At 50.9% G+C, this 16238-nt stretch overlaps 1 protein-coding gene across 1 annotated transcript in view; it reads right to left on the bottom strand.

Annotated features, from left to right (window-relative positions):
* Positions 1-16238, bottom strand: part of WHRN (whirlin) — a 107112-nt gene that overhangs the window by 20583 nt on the left and 70291 nt on the right. Inside the window, exons 6-7 of the mRNA XM_077836017.1 lie at positions 12385-12597; positions 10528-10734 (exon numbers count right to left, since the gene is read on the bottom strand). Coding sequence (XP_077692143.1) covers positions 10528-10734; positions 12385-12597 — 420 coding nt within the window. The remainder of the gene's footprint in view (positions 1-10527; positions 10735-12384; positions 12598-16238) is intronic.

Here is a 16238-nt window from a genome sequence, read left to right on the forward strand (position 1 = left end):
ACTTTGCTAGTGCTTTTTATGTAGCATGTTGTAAAACTAGGCAAATATCTAGATGAGATGACATACCCCCAGAAGATCTTTGCCTACCCCCAGGGGTATGTGTACCCCTGGTTGAGAATCACTGCTCTGGATCATGCTGCCTTCCCCAAATACGCTGGTGGGGTGAAGGGGTGGAAGACCTTTCACGAAACACCTTAAAACATCGGACTCTATTCTTTCAGCCACAGCAAGCAGTATTGTGATTTCCTGCCAAAATTCCTTGTGCTTCTACTGAGATGCTATCTAAACCCACTGCAGATTCATGTGAATTATTACTTGTAAGAAATGTCTGGGAGCTCCAGATTCCATGGTGATGTTAGCAGAGACCCACCTCCAGCACCATTACATTGTTAAGTGAATTTATTGGTCCTCTTGCTTCATTAATTGAGTTTATTATACTGAGAAGTGGGGAATCTGAGAGCACTTCTAGAACTTCAGTCTCAGAACTAAGTTTTCAGGATGAACAGAAAGGTCACTGCTGAATGGTAAATTTGGAGGAGATGAACTGAGATAATTTAAAGGCCCCGTCTAATCTCCCCTCTATGTGGATTTAAGATACAACAGCCACAACCCATCATTTCTTCAGGAGACGGGAAACAGGCAGGCAAAGTGACTGGGAAAACAGGTATTTCGTTTCACCACCTGCAGGAACCTGGGATCATTCTAACACCTTTTCCAGTTGTTCTCAAGCGCCTTCCATTTGAGGGTCTCAAAGCACTTCCCAGATATTAATTAATTAAGTCTATCAAGTCACTGGTCCCTCCCCAGGGTAGCAGGGCAATATACTAGTCTAACTTTACAGTTGGGAAACTGAGGCACAGGAAGATAAGTGACTTTGTGATCATTCCCTGGGGTTGGTAGCCGAGCTAGATGCAGGGTCCAGAAGTCTTGACACCCAGCTCCTTGCTCTAATCACTAGATAACCCCGCCTCACTTTTATTTAGACCTCTGTCCCTTTAAAACCAGGCATGGCTGATCCATTTTGGCTAAAATAAGAACCAAAACTGAAACTTTGTTCTGAACCCAACCCCAAGCTAGGCCTTTTCAGCTACTGGTGAGCATGGTCACTTAAGGATGAATGGACAAGGAGATCATCTCCCTCCCCATCTCCTGCAATGAGTTGTTCCACCCAGAATGGAGTTCATGCTTATTCGCAGGGGTCAGGATGTGGGAGGACACTGCTGCCCTCTACGCGGTGTCTGTTCTGGAGCTACAGGGCCCAATCCATCCTGGTGTCGAGCGCCTCCCAGGAGCTGCTCAGCCCCTCGCAGGATTGGGCTCTGTACAGAGAACTCTGCTGTCTGTCAATCTGGCACTACATTCGCTACGAAATAATGACCACATAAAATCAATGTAGATTTCAATTTTGTAAACATAATAATTACACAGCCGGGAAAAACCCAAACCCCTCTCCAAATCCCTCAGGACCAGCTCATTTTTAAGCAAATTCTACAATACCTGAGCTCCTGTGATCAAGAGACTGCAGCTGATTATTACATTGTACAATTAACCCCTGCTTTGCAGAACTGAGCAGAGAGCCAAAGACACATTAAACTAGGAGGTGATAACCAGGTCTGGCTGGGTCATAGGAGGAGGAGAAGGACCTTGGAGTACTGGTTGATCATAGGATGACTATGAGCTGCCAATGTGATATGGCTGTGAAAAAAGCTAATGCGGTCTTGGGATGCATCAGGAGAGGTATTTCCAGTAGGGATAAGGAGGTTTTAGTACCGTTATACAAGGCACTGGTGAGACCTCACTTGGAATACTGTGTGCAGTTCTGGTCTCCCATGTTTAAGAAGGATGAATTCAAACTGGAACAGGTACAGAGAAGGGCTACGAGGATGATCCGAGGAATGGAAAACTTGTCTTATGAAAGGAGACTCAAGGAGCTTGGCTTGTTTAGCCTAACTAAAAGAAGGTTGAGGGGCGATATGATTGCTCTCTATAAATATATCAGAGGGATAAATACCGGAGCGGGAGAGGAATTATTTAAGCTCAGTACCAATGTGGACACAAGAACAAATGGATATAAACTGGCCATCAGGAAGTTTAGATTTGAAATTAGATGAAGGTTTCTAACCATCAGAGGAGTGAAGTTTTGGAATAGCCTTCCAAGGGAAGCAGTGGGGCCAAAAGATCTGTCTGGCTTTAAGATTAAACTCAGTAAGTTTATGGAGGAGATGGTATGATGGGATAACATGGTTTTGGTAATTAAATATTCATGGTAAATAGGCCCAATGGCCTGTGATGGGATGTTAGATGGGGTGGGATCTGAGTTCCCAGGAAAGAATTTTCTGTAGTATCTGGCTGGTGAATCTTGCCCATATGCTCAGGGTTTAGCTGATCGCCATATTTGGGGTCGGGAAGGAATTTTCCTCCAGGGCAGACTGGAAGAGGCCCTGGAGGTTTTTCGCCGTCCTCTGTAGCATGGGGCATGGGTCACTTGCTGGAGGATTCTCTGCTCCTTGAAGTCTCTAAACCATGATTTGAGGACTTCAATAGCTCAGACATAGGTGAGAGGTTTTTCGCAGGAGTGGGTGGGTGAAATTCTGTGGCCTGCGTTGTGCAGGAGGTCAGACTAGATGATCATAATGGTCCCTTCTGACCTTAGTATCTATGAATCTATAATCAGCATTACCGAGAGGTTTAATTAGGACTTGGCTTGCCTGGGGGTGAACTTCATGCACCCCATAATGATATCACACCTCACAAGTTTAGAAGGGGCTAGTGATCCTCGAATTGACCAGCTCATTCAGAAGTTTGGGATGTTAGATGAGGTGGGATCTGAGTTACTACAGAGAATTCTTTCCTGGGTATCTGGTTGGTGAATCTTGCCCATATACTCAGGGTTTAGCTGATTGCCATATTTGGGGTCGGGAAAGAATTTTTCTCCAGGGCAGATTGGAAGAGGCCCTGGGGGTTTTTCACCTTCCTCTGTATCATGGGGCACGGGCCACTTGCTGGAGGATTCTCTGCTCCTTGAAGTCTTTAAACCATGATTTGAGGACTTCAATAGCTCAGACATAGGTGAGAGGTTTATCGCAGGAGTGGGTGGGTGAGATTCTGTGGCCTGCATTGTGCAGGAGGTCAGACTAGATGATCATAATGGTCCCTTCTGACCTTAATATCTATGAATCTATGAATCATTAGCCTGCAGATTGGAGAGCTGAGGGGACTCTTAGGGTACGTCTACACTGCAACCTCACTCCCACCCCTCCCCCACAGAAGTGAGTTTCAGAGGCCAGGCCAACTCACTCCGGCTCCTGGGCTTGTGCTATGGGGCTAAAAATAGCCATGTAGCTGTTCTCACTCAGGCTCTGAAACCTGGCAAGTGGGGTGGGTCTCAGAGTCCCAGCTCCAGCCTGAGTGGGAAAGTCGACATGGCTAGTTTTAGCCCCCTAGCATGAGCCCCGCAAGCCTGCATCTGTTGACAGGGCTCTGAGACTTGCTGCCACAGGGCTTTTGGGCACTGGAGAGGTAGCCTTTGGGGTAGATCCACGCCTAGCGTAACTCCATTGACTTCAGTGCAGATGCACCAGGGATGGACCGGAACCCAATCCAATTCTCATTGCAGCCAGTTGAAAGGCTCCCAGTGACCTCCGAGATGGTGGATAGGGCCCTTTGGTGGGGAATCCTTCGGCACTGCTGCGGCCATCTTGACACTAGGGAAGGTGCTATTTAGTGGTGGGGACTGCTGCCAGACGTGGGGTGCCTGAGAGATTCGGAGTTGAAGGGGGCACAGTGTTAGTACCACGGCCTCCCATATTCCACACACCTTGAGTCCCAAGTAAGGGTCTGGTGGCTATCATGGTGAATCAAGGAGCAGTCAAATGGATCCGGGGTGTCAAAGTGGACCTGGTGACACCAGCCTTCCTCGCCCCTGGAAAGGGGATGACACCATGCCACACTTAGCCTCATTCAAGGTGGCAGCACCTGGAAAGCCTGGCACCCTGGAGGTCTAGGCCTTGTTCCTGGCTTTATCACTGTTTTGCTGTATGATCTTTGCTAGAGAATACACACATCCTAGCCTAACATACACCACATTATACGAACGCCTGGCCATGATAAGAGCTACATTGGCCTATGCTTCTCCCAGAGTTCTGTTATTCATGCGAAGCTACATCCCACAGTGCCCTACAATAGAACAACTGGCATCGGCAGATAGGAACTTGTCAAAATCGAGATACATTTGCTCTCCGTCTTGGTATAAGCTAGGGAGGGACTTTCATGACCCAGCACCTGAAACGCTAGTACCCAAAACAAAGATAAGGAGAGGAACAGAAGAAAAGAGCTTTGTACCTTGGAAAATCATCCTGTAAATACGACTGGTTGAAATGTGCAACTCTGGGAGCACACGGCCTTACATAAGGTGAATGTAACAAAGCTGCACGAGATGGCTTCCCAGAGACTGGCATCATACTGAATCTTTTCCCTGGACTATATTATGATTGACTTATAGCAATAAACCTGACTGGTATTGGCGATTTAGTCTCTTGAATATATTTCATAACAGACCAAAGCGTACTCAAGCAACTGTCTATGCAATTTGCCAACATCTCGAACTGGGCAGTTCCCCTTTCTGTGCCTCAGTTTCCCCATCTGTGAACACCTTTGCAAAAGCTTTGGTCACTCACAATGATTTAGTTACAAAGTATGATTATTACTACTACCTGGGGGTGACACATCCCCCATGATGGGAAGGAATACAGATGGCCTGCACACCAGATGGAACCATGCGATCCCCGTGGCTCATGTAAGTAAGTCCCTTTATCAGATAGAGGGCCAGAGTCTGCTCTCAGTTATACCGAGGTATATCCCAAGTAACTGCACTTAAGCCCACATATATACACGGGATTTTCTGCTGGTGTAAATAAAATAAAAATCTAGCCCTTAGTTTGGTGTGAAGTGGCACTTCCCAAGTTTCTGCTTTGCCAAACGCATTATCATACAAACTAGTGATTAAAAGGGGTAGCCAATCATCTAACTATCCTCGCGGTTCATTTTTAAAAATGTCCAAGAGACCAAATAACCAAACGTAGCCAAATGTATTGTCTAAGGACAAAGTACTACGATACGAAAATGAGATATACATGCCCTGCTTCCAGGAAGCAAATTCTTACCTTGGAGCAAGTTCACTTCACACTGAAGGTGTGCTTCAAAGTTAGACATTTCAGCTAGTAGAACTGATAGTGTGATGTTACAAGTTACAAAACTCTTTACACATCACTTAAAATTTAAGTTTGTCCCACTACTTTGTGCCAGCTTGTCCTTGGTACCTCCCTATACTTTCCAGAGCTCATTTTGAATGCTATATTCCAAGCATTGATGAGCCAGAACAAAAGTACTCTCTGGCTGTACTTGGTACGAAATGTTCATGGATCTTTGCCTTGACAAGTTTCCTCTTTTTTAATTCCAAAGCTGCCTTCAGTTTTGCAAAGTGTTGTGGGATAGGTGACATGGGTGAAGAGAACTGTGGGAAGCGAATAATACATTCAATTAACATAACTTCCCAATACCCATATGCATAAATACCACGTGCACACTACCTATTAACGTGCTGTATACTACAGCTAACATATACGTTGGCTAACGGACCCCAAACCACTCCATTTAATCTTCATTGTGCTACCTTCCCAGCCTAAATAGCACCTTTCACCAAACACGGCGCTATCCCCTCTTCACGGGAGCATTCTGACAATCTACGGGACTTCCCAGAGACCAGGGGTCAATAGATGGGGGCGAAGGGGGGGAGTGCACAGCATGAGGGATTTATGAAGTTCCTCCTCTTTCCCCAGAGATGCCCCCGCAGCTCACAACCAGAGCAAGGGGATACTAAGCCCATCTGCACCAAAGGAGACACTGACAAGAGTTCATGGCAAGCAAAGTCAGGGGTTAGCAAAGCACTTTGCAGAAGAGTCGTCCAGTGAGGTAGTTCTCATTAGCCCACTGCTCACTCGAAGCACATTTCATCAGACAGGTATGCATTTATCTCCGCATGGACTAACTTCACGCAGTCCAAATGCAGGCGCAGTTCCACTGAAACCAATTACTACACCAGCTACAGCCCAGGTGCTTTAAGATTCCACCTGCCCTGCAGAGTGAATTCCATCCAATAACCTTGAGATTCCTCCCTGCAAGATAGAAGGGGCTTTTAAAGGTCCATTATGGGATGCGCTCAGCCTCACAAATGAGACCTTGCAATCATTCACCGTACAGTGGGGTCAGACTCAGCCCCTGCGGGATTCCCGTGCAGGTCAGCAGAGCGGCACTGGGGATGAGTTTGGACCAGTGTTTCTACACACCTGCACCCTGTAATTTAGCCTGTTGTTGTGTATGATTCCGCCCCGGTTGCAGCCTTTTGGGGCTCAGTGTGCCTGGAAGATGTTCTGGGGACGCATTAGAATTGCAGTACATGAGAGTGCCGGGCTTCTCAACCAGTTCTGTCCTAGAGCCCATGGTACAGCAGAATACAGTTTCAGGAGCCCCTCCCCCAAACATTTTGAGACCCTCTCCCCATCTAGCTATACCAAAAAAGGAGAGTAGTCGCGCCCCCTAGGTTAAGAACCCATGCTATTATGCATTGCTCTTTATGGCGCTTGAATCAAAGACAATGTGGACTTAAGATGGCCAATGTGGCCTGCCCTAGATGGCCAATGTGACCCCCCAGCCAGGGCATAGACTGGCTGATTACACAGAGCAGTGGACAGATGTGGTGCCATGATGGAAGGAGCAGGTACAAAGGTATCATGAGACAAGCTGGAATGAGACAGTAGTTAGAAAGGACAAACAGGGATAGATCAGATCAGCCCAGGAGACTGGCGCTGAACTTGCCCTTCAAATCTCCCACTGTTGCACCATCAAGTGCAGTGGGAGCTTTAGTGTAGACAGGGTGCCAGCATTTTGACATGGCCCGAATCGGGTCAGAGGGCATGGCGGTAAAGACTTCAGAGCCGTGTCTACACTGGAGCTCCAAGCATCGCTGCCCCAGCAGGAGTGGCAGGGAGGGGGATGCTAAGGAAAGGCTGAGAGCTGGCAGAGGCAAAGGAAGTGAAAGCAAACACCGAACGGGAAGGCATCAGCCTCTGACAGCAAACAATTGAATTATGCCCTCCCCACTCCCACATCTCTTTCACTATGGAAATCACAGCACGCAACTCCCCACCCCACTGAAAGGACCCTACCTCCATCAGGTCTATTAGCCACAAGAGTCGCTCCTGGGGGAACAGATTCAAACAGACATAAAAGGGAAAAACAAAAATGTTAGGGAGGAAGTAGAACAAACGAATGACACGAAGAAAACATTGCACAACCCCCTCCCCATCCCCAACCTTGCCATCCCATGGAACATGCCTTGGGTTCTCTCCAATGCATTCAAATAAAGGCAGCAAGAGCCCCGTTCAGAGAGAAGAGCAGGGAGATGGGGCCAGATAACTAGCATCGGTGGACTACATGGGCCCTTTCTTGGTTTGCACAGAAATAACAGGCCCCCTTGAGTTCCCCCTCTGTCATCTCCTCCTTCGGCATTACTGGGCAGAGTTAAAGCAAAGGATCAGGGTTTTAGGGGCGGGGGCGTTACAGGAGCTGGCTGATCTAGCCACACTGGTAGCACTAGACTGAGGCTGCAAGTCTCACATGTGGAAAGGAAGAGCAAGGATTGTCTGAGGAGCGGCTGTTTTGCATGCCCTGGCTTTCCTACAGACCCTGGGGCAAACCCGGGGCTTATTTACACCCCAGGCAATCCCATTGATTCCTATGGGGTATGGCTCCATGTGCTCCGAACAGGGTGTAATTTGGGAGGGGGCTGCTCACCCTGACTCCCACATTCTGAAGCTCTATCCCGTGTACCCAGAAGCAGGAATCAGTCGGTGGCTGGAGAGTGGTGGATGAAGGCAGGAATGCATCCATCTGCCCATTTGGGATCTGAAGGGGTCACCAATATTTTCCCAGCCTTCCCTATCCCCCTGGTAATCATTTGACTTCAAAGAGCTAAGCCCACTCCTTGTTGAGGATTGTTATTTGCCAGCACCCTCTCCTGCCTTCCACAGCTCTGGAGATATTTTGCTGGCAACCTCCTATGCCCCAGAGTGACTCTGGAGTCTCCTGTTTGGATTAGAAATGTAGAAAATCATCCAAATCATAGAATATCAGGGTTGGAAGGGACCTCAGGAGGTCATCTAGCCTAACTCCCTGCTCAAAGCAGGACCAATCCCCAATCTTTGGCCCAAAAAATGGTCTCCTCAAGGATTGAACTCGCAACCCTGGGTTTAGCAGGCCAATGCTCAAACCACTGAGCGATCCCCACCCCCTTGATCCAGCACGCTGCTTTAATCCAGCTCAGCTGGTGCAGAAGGTATTAACTATGGGATTCCCATTAAAGGCTGAAAAACCATGTCCAGTGCCATGAAAAACTTTTAGGAACTATTAGGAAAAACTTTTTCACTAGGAGGGTGGTGAAACACTGGAATGCGTTACCTAGGGAGGTGGTGGAATCCCCTTCCTTAGAAGTTTTTAAGATCAGGCTTGACAAAGCCCTGGCTGGGATGATTTGGTTGGGATTGGTCCTGCTCTGGGCAGGGGGTTGGACTAGATGGCCTCCAGAGGTCCCTTCCAACTCTGTTATTCTATGATTCTATGAAACTTATGCTCGGAGCTCAGATCGGGCTGCCTCATCCCCAAGAAAGGCCCCCTCTGCTTCTCCCCTGTTGGCTGCAGAGCCTCCCATTAGAACAGAAGCCTGGCCTGTTTTCCTACTGCCCCCTTGCCGCGCTGATCGGGCAGCAGCCGCGGCTGTCTGTTCCTTTCATGGAGGTTTTAATTTCCAAGGCAGCTAATGTGTTTATGATGAAAGCCAATTTACGGCTGGGAAATTAATTTTGCGGCAGCGCCGCAGCACACTTAGAGGTGATTATGATAACTTAATGAGATGGTGCACGCGGTGACGACCCTGAGACATTGCCACGGAGTCACTCACGCGCCGGGAGGAAGAGGACTGGCAGGGAATGCAGATGGCGCCATTTCCATCATCCTGCTGGGACGGGGAAGGGGGTGGTAGGGAGCACGTGTGGTTATGGGGGCACAGGGAAGAGGGGGACTTGTTTAAAGGGACAGCTAGTATCATCACTATAATGGCAGGCCAGGGGCTGGGAAAGGCAGTTGGAGCCCGGGCCTGTGCAATGAGAAACGGAGGGCGGTGATATAAGGCGGGATTTTCAAGCGGGCTCAGTGTTGGTCAGACTCTGCTGGCACTCCCCACTGACTTCAGCGGGGGCAGAGTGTGAGCACCCCACCAGGTTCATCACCTCTGCGGTCCCCAGGACCCTGCAAATGGCCCTTTCCCAAAGACCAGGTGTGTCATCTCCAAGGTCCCGCATGACCTTCAGCGGACGTCTCCTCACAGATCATGGACACCACCCCGAGGGCCCTAAGGACTTACAACCGGACCCTCCCTAGAGGAAAGCAGAAATCCTCCCGCTTCTTTGGTTCCCTTTGGCCCATAGCGGCAGGAGGGTGGAGTGCAGAGGGTGATTCAGTGCACTGGTCTCCAGCACAGCTCTGCCCCCTCCTGCCCCCATTCCCACTGGAGCTCAGGCTTGTGACTGCTGAATTGCTTACGGGGCGTGCACATGCATTTTCCATGTGCTTCAAGGGTCTCTCCGTTTGCCCTGGCTGCCTGGATGGGGTCCACCAATACCACTTGTACACAGGTCAGGGGAGATCTCGGGGCACGAGTCTGATGCTTCAGCACCATTTCCAGCTCTTCACCAGCCCCCACCTATTACTGAGCCCATGCATGTGGCATCGGGGGTAGAAGTGCTGTCATGGAGCCACCGGGGGAGCCTTTCCAAGCAAAACATGATATTCTCCAGTTTATAGCTATACCTCGGTTATTCAGGGTTACAGGGTTTGCCCAGTGAGAGCCAATCACAGGCCAATCAAAGCTGGCACCTTGCCGTCAACAGTGGCCCAGTATCTCTTGCTTCAGCGGGAGAGATTTCCTCTTCTCTCACACAGTTCACTCAGCTGATTCTGCCATGCTGTGGAGGTGGAGGAGGGGATGGGCTAGGGGGTTGGAAGGTAGGTTCTTCCCGGATGCCTGTGGCGATCTGCTTGTGCTCTGAAGCATGTTCGGTTTGACCACGTTGATCTTAGCTTCAGAGCCATGGGTGCAGTGAATGGGCAGCAATTTTAGATCGAAGCCAGCAATGCTGTTCTCCTGCCCCCAGGCACCGCCTCCGCGCCACCTCTGCATATGAGACGAGGGTCTCCGTGATGCCTGCAACCCACTGCCAGAGTGGAGCCCCTGCACCGTGTGAGCTTGGTGATCATTTTGGAGAGCCGAGGGGGAGTAGGTTTGCAGAGGGTTTGGGGGGGGGAAGGGTTTGCAGGAGGACTTCACGAGACAGCAGGGAGTGGGTAGGGCTTCACGGAGAAGGAGGGTGGTTCAGGAGGCTGACTGGGAACGGCAGGAAAGCCGAGTGTACTCACCCGAGCCGAGCTGACCGTGGTGGAGGTGAAGTGGCTGCAAGTGGAGGAGCCGGTGTTGCTGTGGGACGTCATGGAGTAGGAGTCGGCACTGGGCACCGAGGGCTGTCGGGCCTTCATGGACTCAATCTCCCGCTTCAGAACCAGGGTATTGAAGCGATCGAGGTCCTGAGGGGCTATCACCCCCCTCACCTCAGATAGCAGCGAGAACTGGATGGGGATGGGGGGGAAGGAAAAGGTCAACATGAAGACAGTGCATGAGACAGCTGGCCTTTCGCTGCACCATGATGCCATGCGTTTTTTTAACGCCTTGGTGCCAGGTGTTGGAAAGCCGAACACCTTTGCAGCCAGGCCTCCTAAGCAGATCCCGCAGTATTTACAGGTTTGCGTGGTCACAAAACGATCATGTGTGCTCCAGCCAGCAATAATGCAAGCCGGTGACCATTGTGCATGTAGAAATGCACAGATTTGCATGTGCAAATGTTGCATTTACTAACCGTGTGTGCAACAAACCCAACTGAGCCCACAGCCCCCTTCAGAACAATGCTCTCGGCTCTCAGCACAGCAGGTGCATTCCACAGCCTAACGGAGGGCTGAAGAAACCCCCGTAAACTGGACATCCATTTGCTTTTCACTCTTCCCTCCTCTGGCAGCGAACTCCATTTACTCCCCTTGTGGCAAGGAGCCTGGTCTCATTACGTCATCGGCAAAAGCAGAGTGAGCTTCTGTTCCCTTACTTAACTGCAGCAGTAAGGGCCATTAGGGTGTAGCGGATTTAGAAGGAGACCGGCCCCCTGGTTAGCCGCAGCGGGAGTGGGAAGGGCATGCGGCACCTCCGACTCTGCTATCGCAATGGGGGACGCATGCTGGCAGCCCTGTTACCTGAGTCCCATGGGATGGAGGCTTTGTGCTGCCTGCAGCAGCCCACATCCATCCGGCACTCGTTAACTAAGAGCAGTACGGGGGGAGGTCAGGGCAGTCAGTGACCACCCCCATTCTCAGGGAGAGGTGTCTTTCAGGATGTGCCCCTCCCACTTTCTTGCCCCTTTGCTCTGCCCCCCGTAAAGCCCTGGGTGATTTCATTGCCCACCTGGCGGCTGTGGAACGGATGCCCCATCACCCTCCTTCAGAGACACTCTCCAGCATGGTTGCTGGACTTGCCTGGGTTTAGAGGGGCTAAGCCCATGCTCCTGCCCTCTGTTGGCTCCAGACTTCCCTCCCAGCTGAGCATGAGCACAAAGAACCGTGTGCATGGCCAGATCGCACAGCGGCTCTGCCATTGTGTGTCACGGGGATGTCCACTATCTCCAGCCCTATGGCTGGAGCGACTCTAAGCTCCTCAAACCCTGGGACAGAGTTTGTGCACACGGGCATTCTGGTGAGGTGGTTCAGGCTGTAACCAGCTGCCATCACAGCCCCTCGTCTCAGCCACTCCCTGCACCCATAACCAGTCATTGGTTGTGTTGTGGCAGCACCTAGAGGCTCCAGATCAGGGCCCCATTGTGCTAGGTGCTGCAGAGACACAGGGAGAGACAAAAAGCTTACAATTTAAACAGACATGGGTGGGAGGGGAAACAAGCCCAGAGAGGAGCAGTGACTTGCCCAAGCTCACGCAGCAGGTCAGTGGCAGGGCTAGGAACAGGCCCCCCCAGTCTCCTGACTCCCAGTCCAGTGTCCTCCAAGCAGACCATGCTTTGGCTTGGGGAATTCGCTGGCCTACAAAACCGCCCCATTTACTAATGGCTCTCGCCAGCTGTGGTGTAGCTGGAGCCGGCCTGACTTCAGCCACGACGTGCGGTTCCATTCGCTCTGCTGTGGGTGAGCCGTGCTTCCCTGGAGCTGGGGGTGGCTCTCCCTTACCTTGGCGTGTGTGTTGAGTAGCTCGAAGAGAGCCATGACGAGGGAGTCAACGGAAATGGTGGTCTCCTTGTATTCGTCCAGGTAGTAGGCCATGGTCGCCCGCTCCTGTTCATTCAGAAGGTGGCGAGCTTGCTCCTCTAGCATGACGCGGGTCTGGTTCACCAGGCTGCTCAGCGTCACCTGGGAGCCAGCCAGGCCCCTGTAAAACATGGGCTGAAAGAGAACACATGGGAACTGGTTTACCCTGGGGCTGGATGGCTGAGAAACTGGCCTCAGCAGACAGAGAGGTCGACCGCAGCACCACGTTAAAGGTTACATCCCACAACCCAGGGCCTCTGCTCAGCCATTCCTGGCTAGCTAATACTGGCTTCTGTCAAGGCTGAACTGAACTGAGAGCTGGGGAGAGGTGCCTTGACAGAAGGCAGCGTCTCTTATCTTCAGAACTGGTGCAACATGGACAGCAGCAAAGCCATCTGCTCCCCAGCCCAGAGTTGCCGGCGTGCCTCAGCCCAGGCTGGGAGGTACCAGGTCTCGGGTTGAGATGGGAGTGAGGTCTTCTGGTCTGGTTGATCCTCGGCCGCCCTGCTCAGGCTCTCACTGGTGGTTTTTGTGAGGCGGACGCTGAATGGAGAGCGCAAGCTCACTTCCCGCCGGCCACCAGGTGCTATTGACTCAGGCCCCCTGTAACGGGGGAGTCCGCCACTGAGCGCAGCAGCGCCTGGTGGTCAGCCCACCCCACCAGCTGGCATTAAGGGTGCCCAAGGGTCCAGTAGATACATCTAGACCTAAGGGTCCTGGGAGTGAATGGTACTTGGGGAAGGAATCTGGACACGGTACCTCTAAAGGCCTGAAACCTTGCAGAGAAAGCAGGGAAAATGTCCCCTCTCCCCCAGCTAAGTGGGAGAAGGGGAGCAGCAAAGAGGCCGCCGGCTCCTCACACAGGGCAGGCGCTGGTGGGCGGAGGAGTGGGAGGCTAATTGGGAAGGGAAGCCTTGTAGTTCACTTCATTCACAATCCCAGCTCCAGGAGAAGGGCTGGGGAGGGAACCCTGCCTGAAGCAGGGCACAACTGACTGGCCTAAGGCTGAGAGCCTGGGACAGAACCCTAGCTCCAGAGACAGGGCTGAGGGGGAGAGCTCCTGCCTCCAGGACCATAGGACTGACCAGTCCCAGGCAGAGGAGTGACTCTTCACAGGCCAGCTGCTGCAAGAAGGGCTGGGAGCAGCTCCAAAGGGACACCGCTACAGCTGCCAAAGAAGAAATGGAAAGAAGTCCTAGATTCCAGGCAGGGATAGTAGAATCCAGAGGGCTGGGGAAAGATGCTGACAGGCTTGGAGAAAGGGAGGCGCAGCCCCGGGAGAATGGCAGAGGGAATGAAGGGAACAGTCCTTGGCTGCCTAAACAGGGCTGGAACCCGGAACAGAGGGTGGGCTTGGGTTCCCCGACCCTTCCCCAGGCCAAGAGCGAAGGTGTGGGCATCAGAAAGAGAAGAGGCCAAACATCCTGGGTCCCAGATGGAGGTCGAGGGGCCCAGGCTCAAAAGCCACTAGACTGGGGGTACTATCCGGAACTTTTCTGTTAACCCCGGAAGGGGAACGGCCTGAGCAGTGCACTCTTAAACGGCCTCTTAAAGGGGAGGGAGCTCGCTGGTCCACTCCCAATCGCCCTGAGCCATCCAATCTTCCGAGCTGAGAGCAGGCTCCTAGCTGAGATTTTCCACTCCCATTATGTGCTTCCAGCAGAGCCATCCCCTTTAAAAAGCCGTCTTTGTGAGAAGGCATCGCGAGAACACAACCCCGCTCAGATTACTTCTTAGCCCTGAAACAAGAGGTTTGTTATCGGCTTTACGTCTTTGAAGTGGCTCCACAAGCCACAGGGTTTTAATATTAATCTTTCCCTCTGGTCCCAGTTCACATCCTTCCACGGGACTAAAGCCTGATATTTAAAGAGAACTTATTGATGTCCTGCACGTGACTCGTCTCAACAGCAAGCTACAGAACTGCCTGTTGTTCGCTAAACAATCCACTGTAATTGCAAGGTGTCGCTTGATTGAAATCAGGATAGCTCGGAAAGGGGGTGTCAAGGTTCCTTCCCCACTCTGAACTCTAGGGTTCAGATGTTGGGACCTGCATGAAAGACCCCCTAAGCTTATTCTTACCAGGTTAGGTTAAAAACTTCCCTAAGGTACAAACTTTGCCTTGTCCTTGAACTGTATGCTGCCATCAAGCGTTTTAAACGAAGAACAGGGAAAGAGCCCACTTGGAGACGTCTTCCCACAAAATATCCCCCCAAGCCCTACACCCCCTTTCCTGGGGAAGGCTTGAGAATAATCCTCACCAATTGGTACGGGTGAACACAGACCCAAACCCTTGGATCTTAAGAACAATGAAAAATCAATCAGGTTCTTAAAAGAAGAATTTTATTTAAAGAAAAGGTAAAAGAATCCCCTCTGTAAAATCAGGATGGTAAATACCTTACAGGGTAATCAGATTCAAAACACAGAGAATCCCTCTAGGCAAAACCTTAAGTTACAAAAAGACACAAAAACAGAAATATACATTCCCTCCAGCACAGCTTATTTTACAAGACATTAAACAAAAGAAAATCTAACGTGTTCTAGCTAGATGACTTACTAACTTAACAGGAGTTGGAAGGCTGCATTCCTGATCTGTTCCCGGCAAAAGCATCACACAGACAGACAGAACCCTTTGTTCCCCCGCTCCAGATTTGAAAGTATCTTGTCCCCTCATTGGCCATTTTGGGTCAGGTGCCAGCGAGGTTACCTTTGCTTCTTAACCCTTTACAGGTGAAAGGGTTTTGCCTCTGGCCAGGAGGGATTTTATAGCACTGTATACAGAAAGGTGGTTACCCTTCCCTTTATATTTATGACAGGGGGTGTGACGTGGGGAGCTCTATCAGGTAAGAGATGCTCATTAGTGCTCTGTGTAATGAGAATAGTCGGAAGCTTGTCTCTCACCAACAGAAGCTGGTCCAATAAGAAATATTACTACACCCACCTTGTCTCTCATTTCTGTAGGCATTTGGCAATCTGCTTTCCTTCAAAGCTGGCAATGATCCAGTCCCCCTCCATGGTGCCCAGGGCTCTGTGCCGAGATGTGTCACTCTAGGTTGAGGGGTAAGATTGAGATCTTGACCGCTTGCAGTCATGAAAGACCTCCTGGCACTATTCAGAGTCCACAGCCAGCTGTCCTGGCCAGATTCCAACCTGGGTCATTCAGCCAACCTGACCTCCTGTTGTTTGAACTAGTTAGGATGTACCTCACTTCTGTTCTGCCCTGTTGCTGGGCACTGTTAAGCAGCTGCCATGTTTCACCGCAGACGTGGCTGCCCTTCAGTGCTGGGCTAAGTGATTCCTTTATAGAAAAGTTTAGGAAGTGCTTTGGCTCCATTTAGATGGTAGGGGAGATAGCAAGGAAAGATCTTTACCATGTGGTAGAGCTAATCTTATGTTTCTAAAAGCAACAGACACCTCTGTGGCATAGGATGAAGCTGTGCTGAAGGGCCCCAAGGAAAGTCCCAGCCAGGTCTCTTGGCAGGAGTGACAGCACTTTGCACATCTCCAGTGCATCCCAGCTGAAGATCTCCCGCCCTTGAGGTGAGCAAACTGTATTCAGATGGACAAACTGAGGCACAGAGAAGCAAGACTGCTCCCTCCTCAGCTGTGACTCCCAAACACCAGTTCCATTGCACTCACATCCATCTCTGATCATCCCTAGGATGTCAGCAACACCCCTCCTGCCAGGACCTGGCCTAAACACACCACCTGTTTGCCCTCTGGAGCCCTCTGGAGCCATGCCCTTTCTACACGGACTCTGCTAGGAGATGAATGTGGAA

The sequence above is a fragment of the Eretmochelys imbricata genome, chromosome 16 (assembly GCF_965152235.1).
Source record: "Eretmochelys imbricata isolate rEreImb1 chromosome 16, rEreImb1.hap1, whole genome shotgun sequence".
Classification (NCBI taxonomy): domain Eukaryota; kingdom Metazoa; phylum Chordata; order Testudines; family Cheloniidae; genus Eretmochelys; species Eretmochelys imbricata.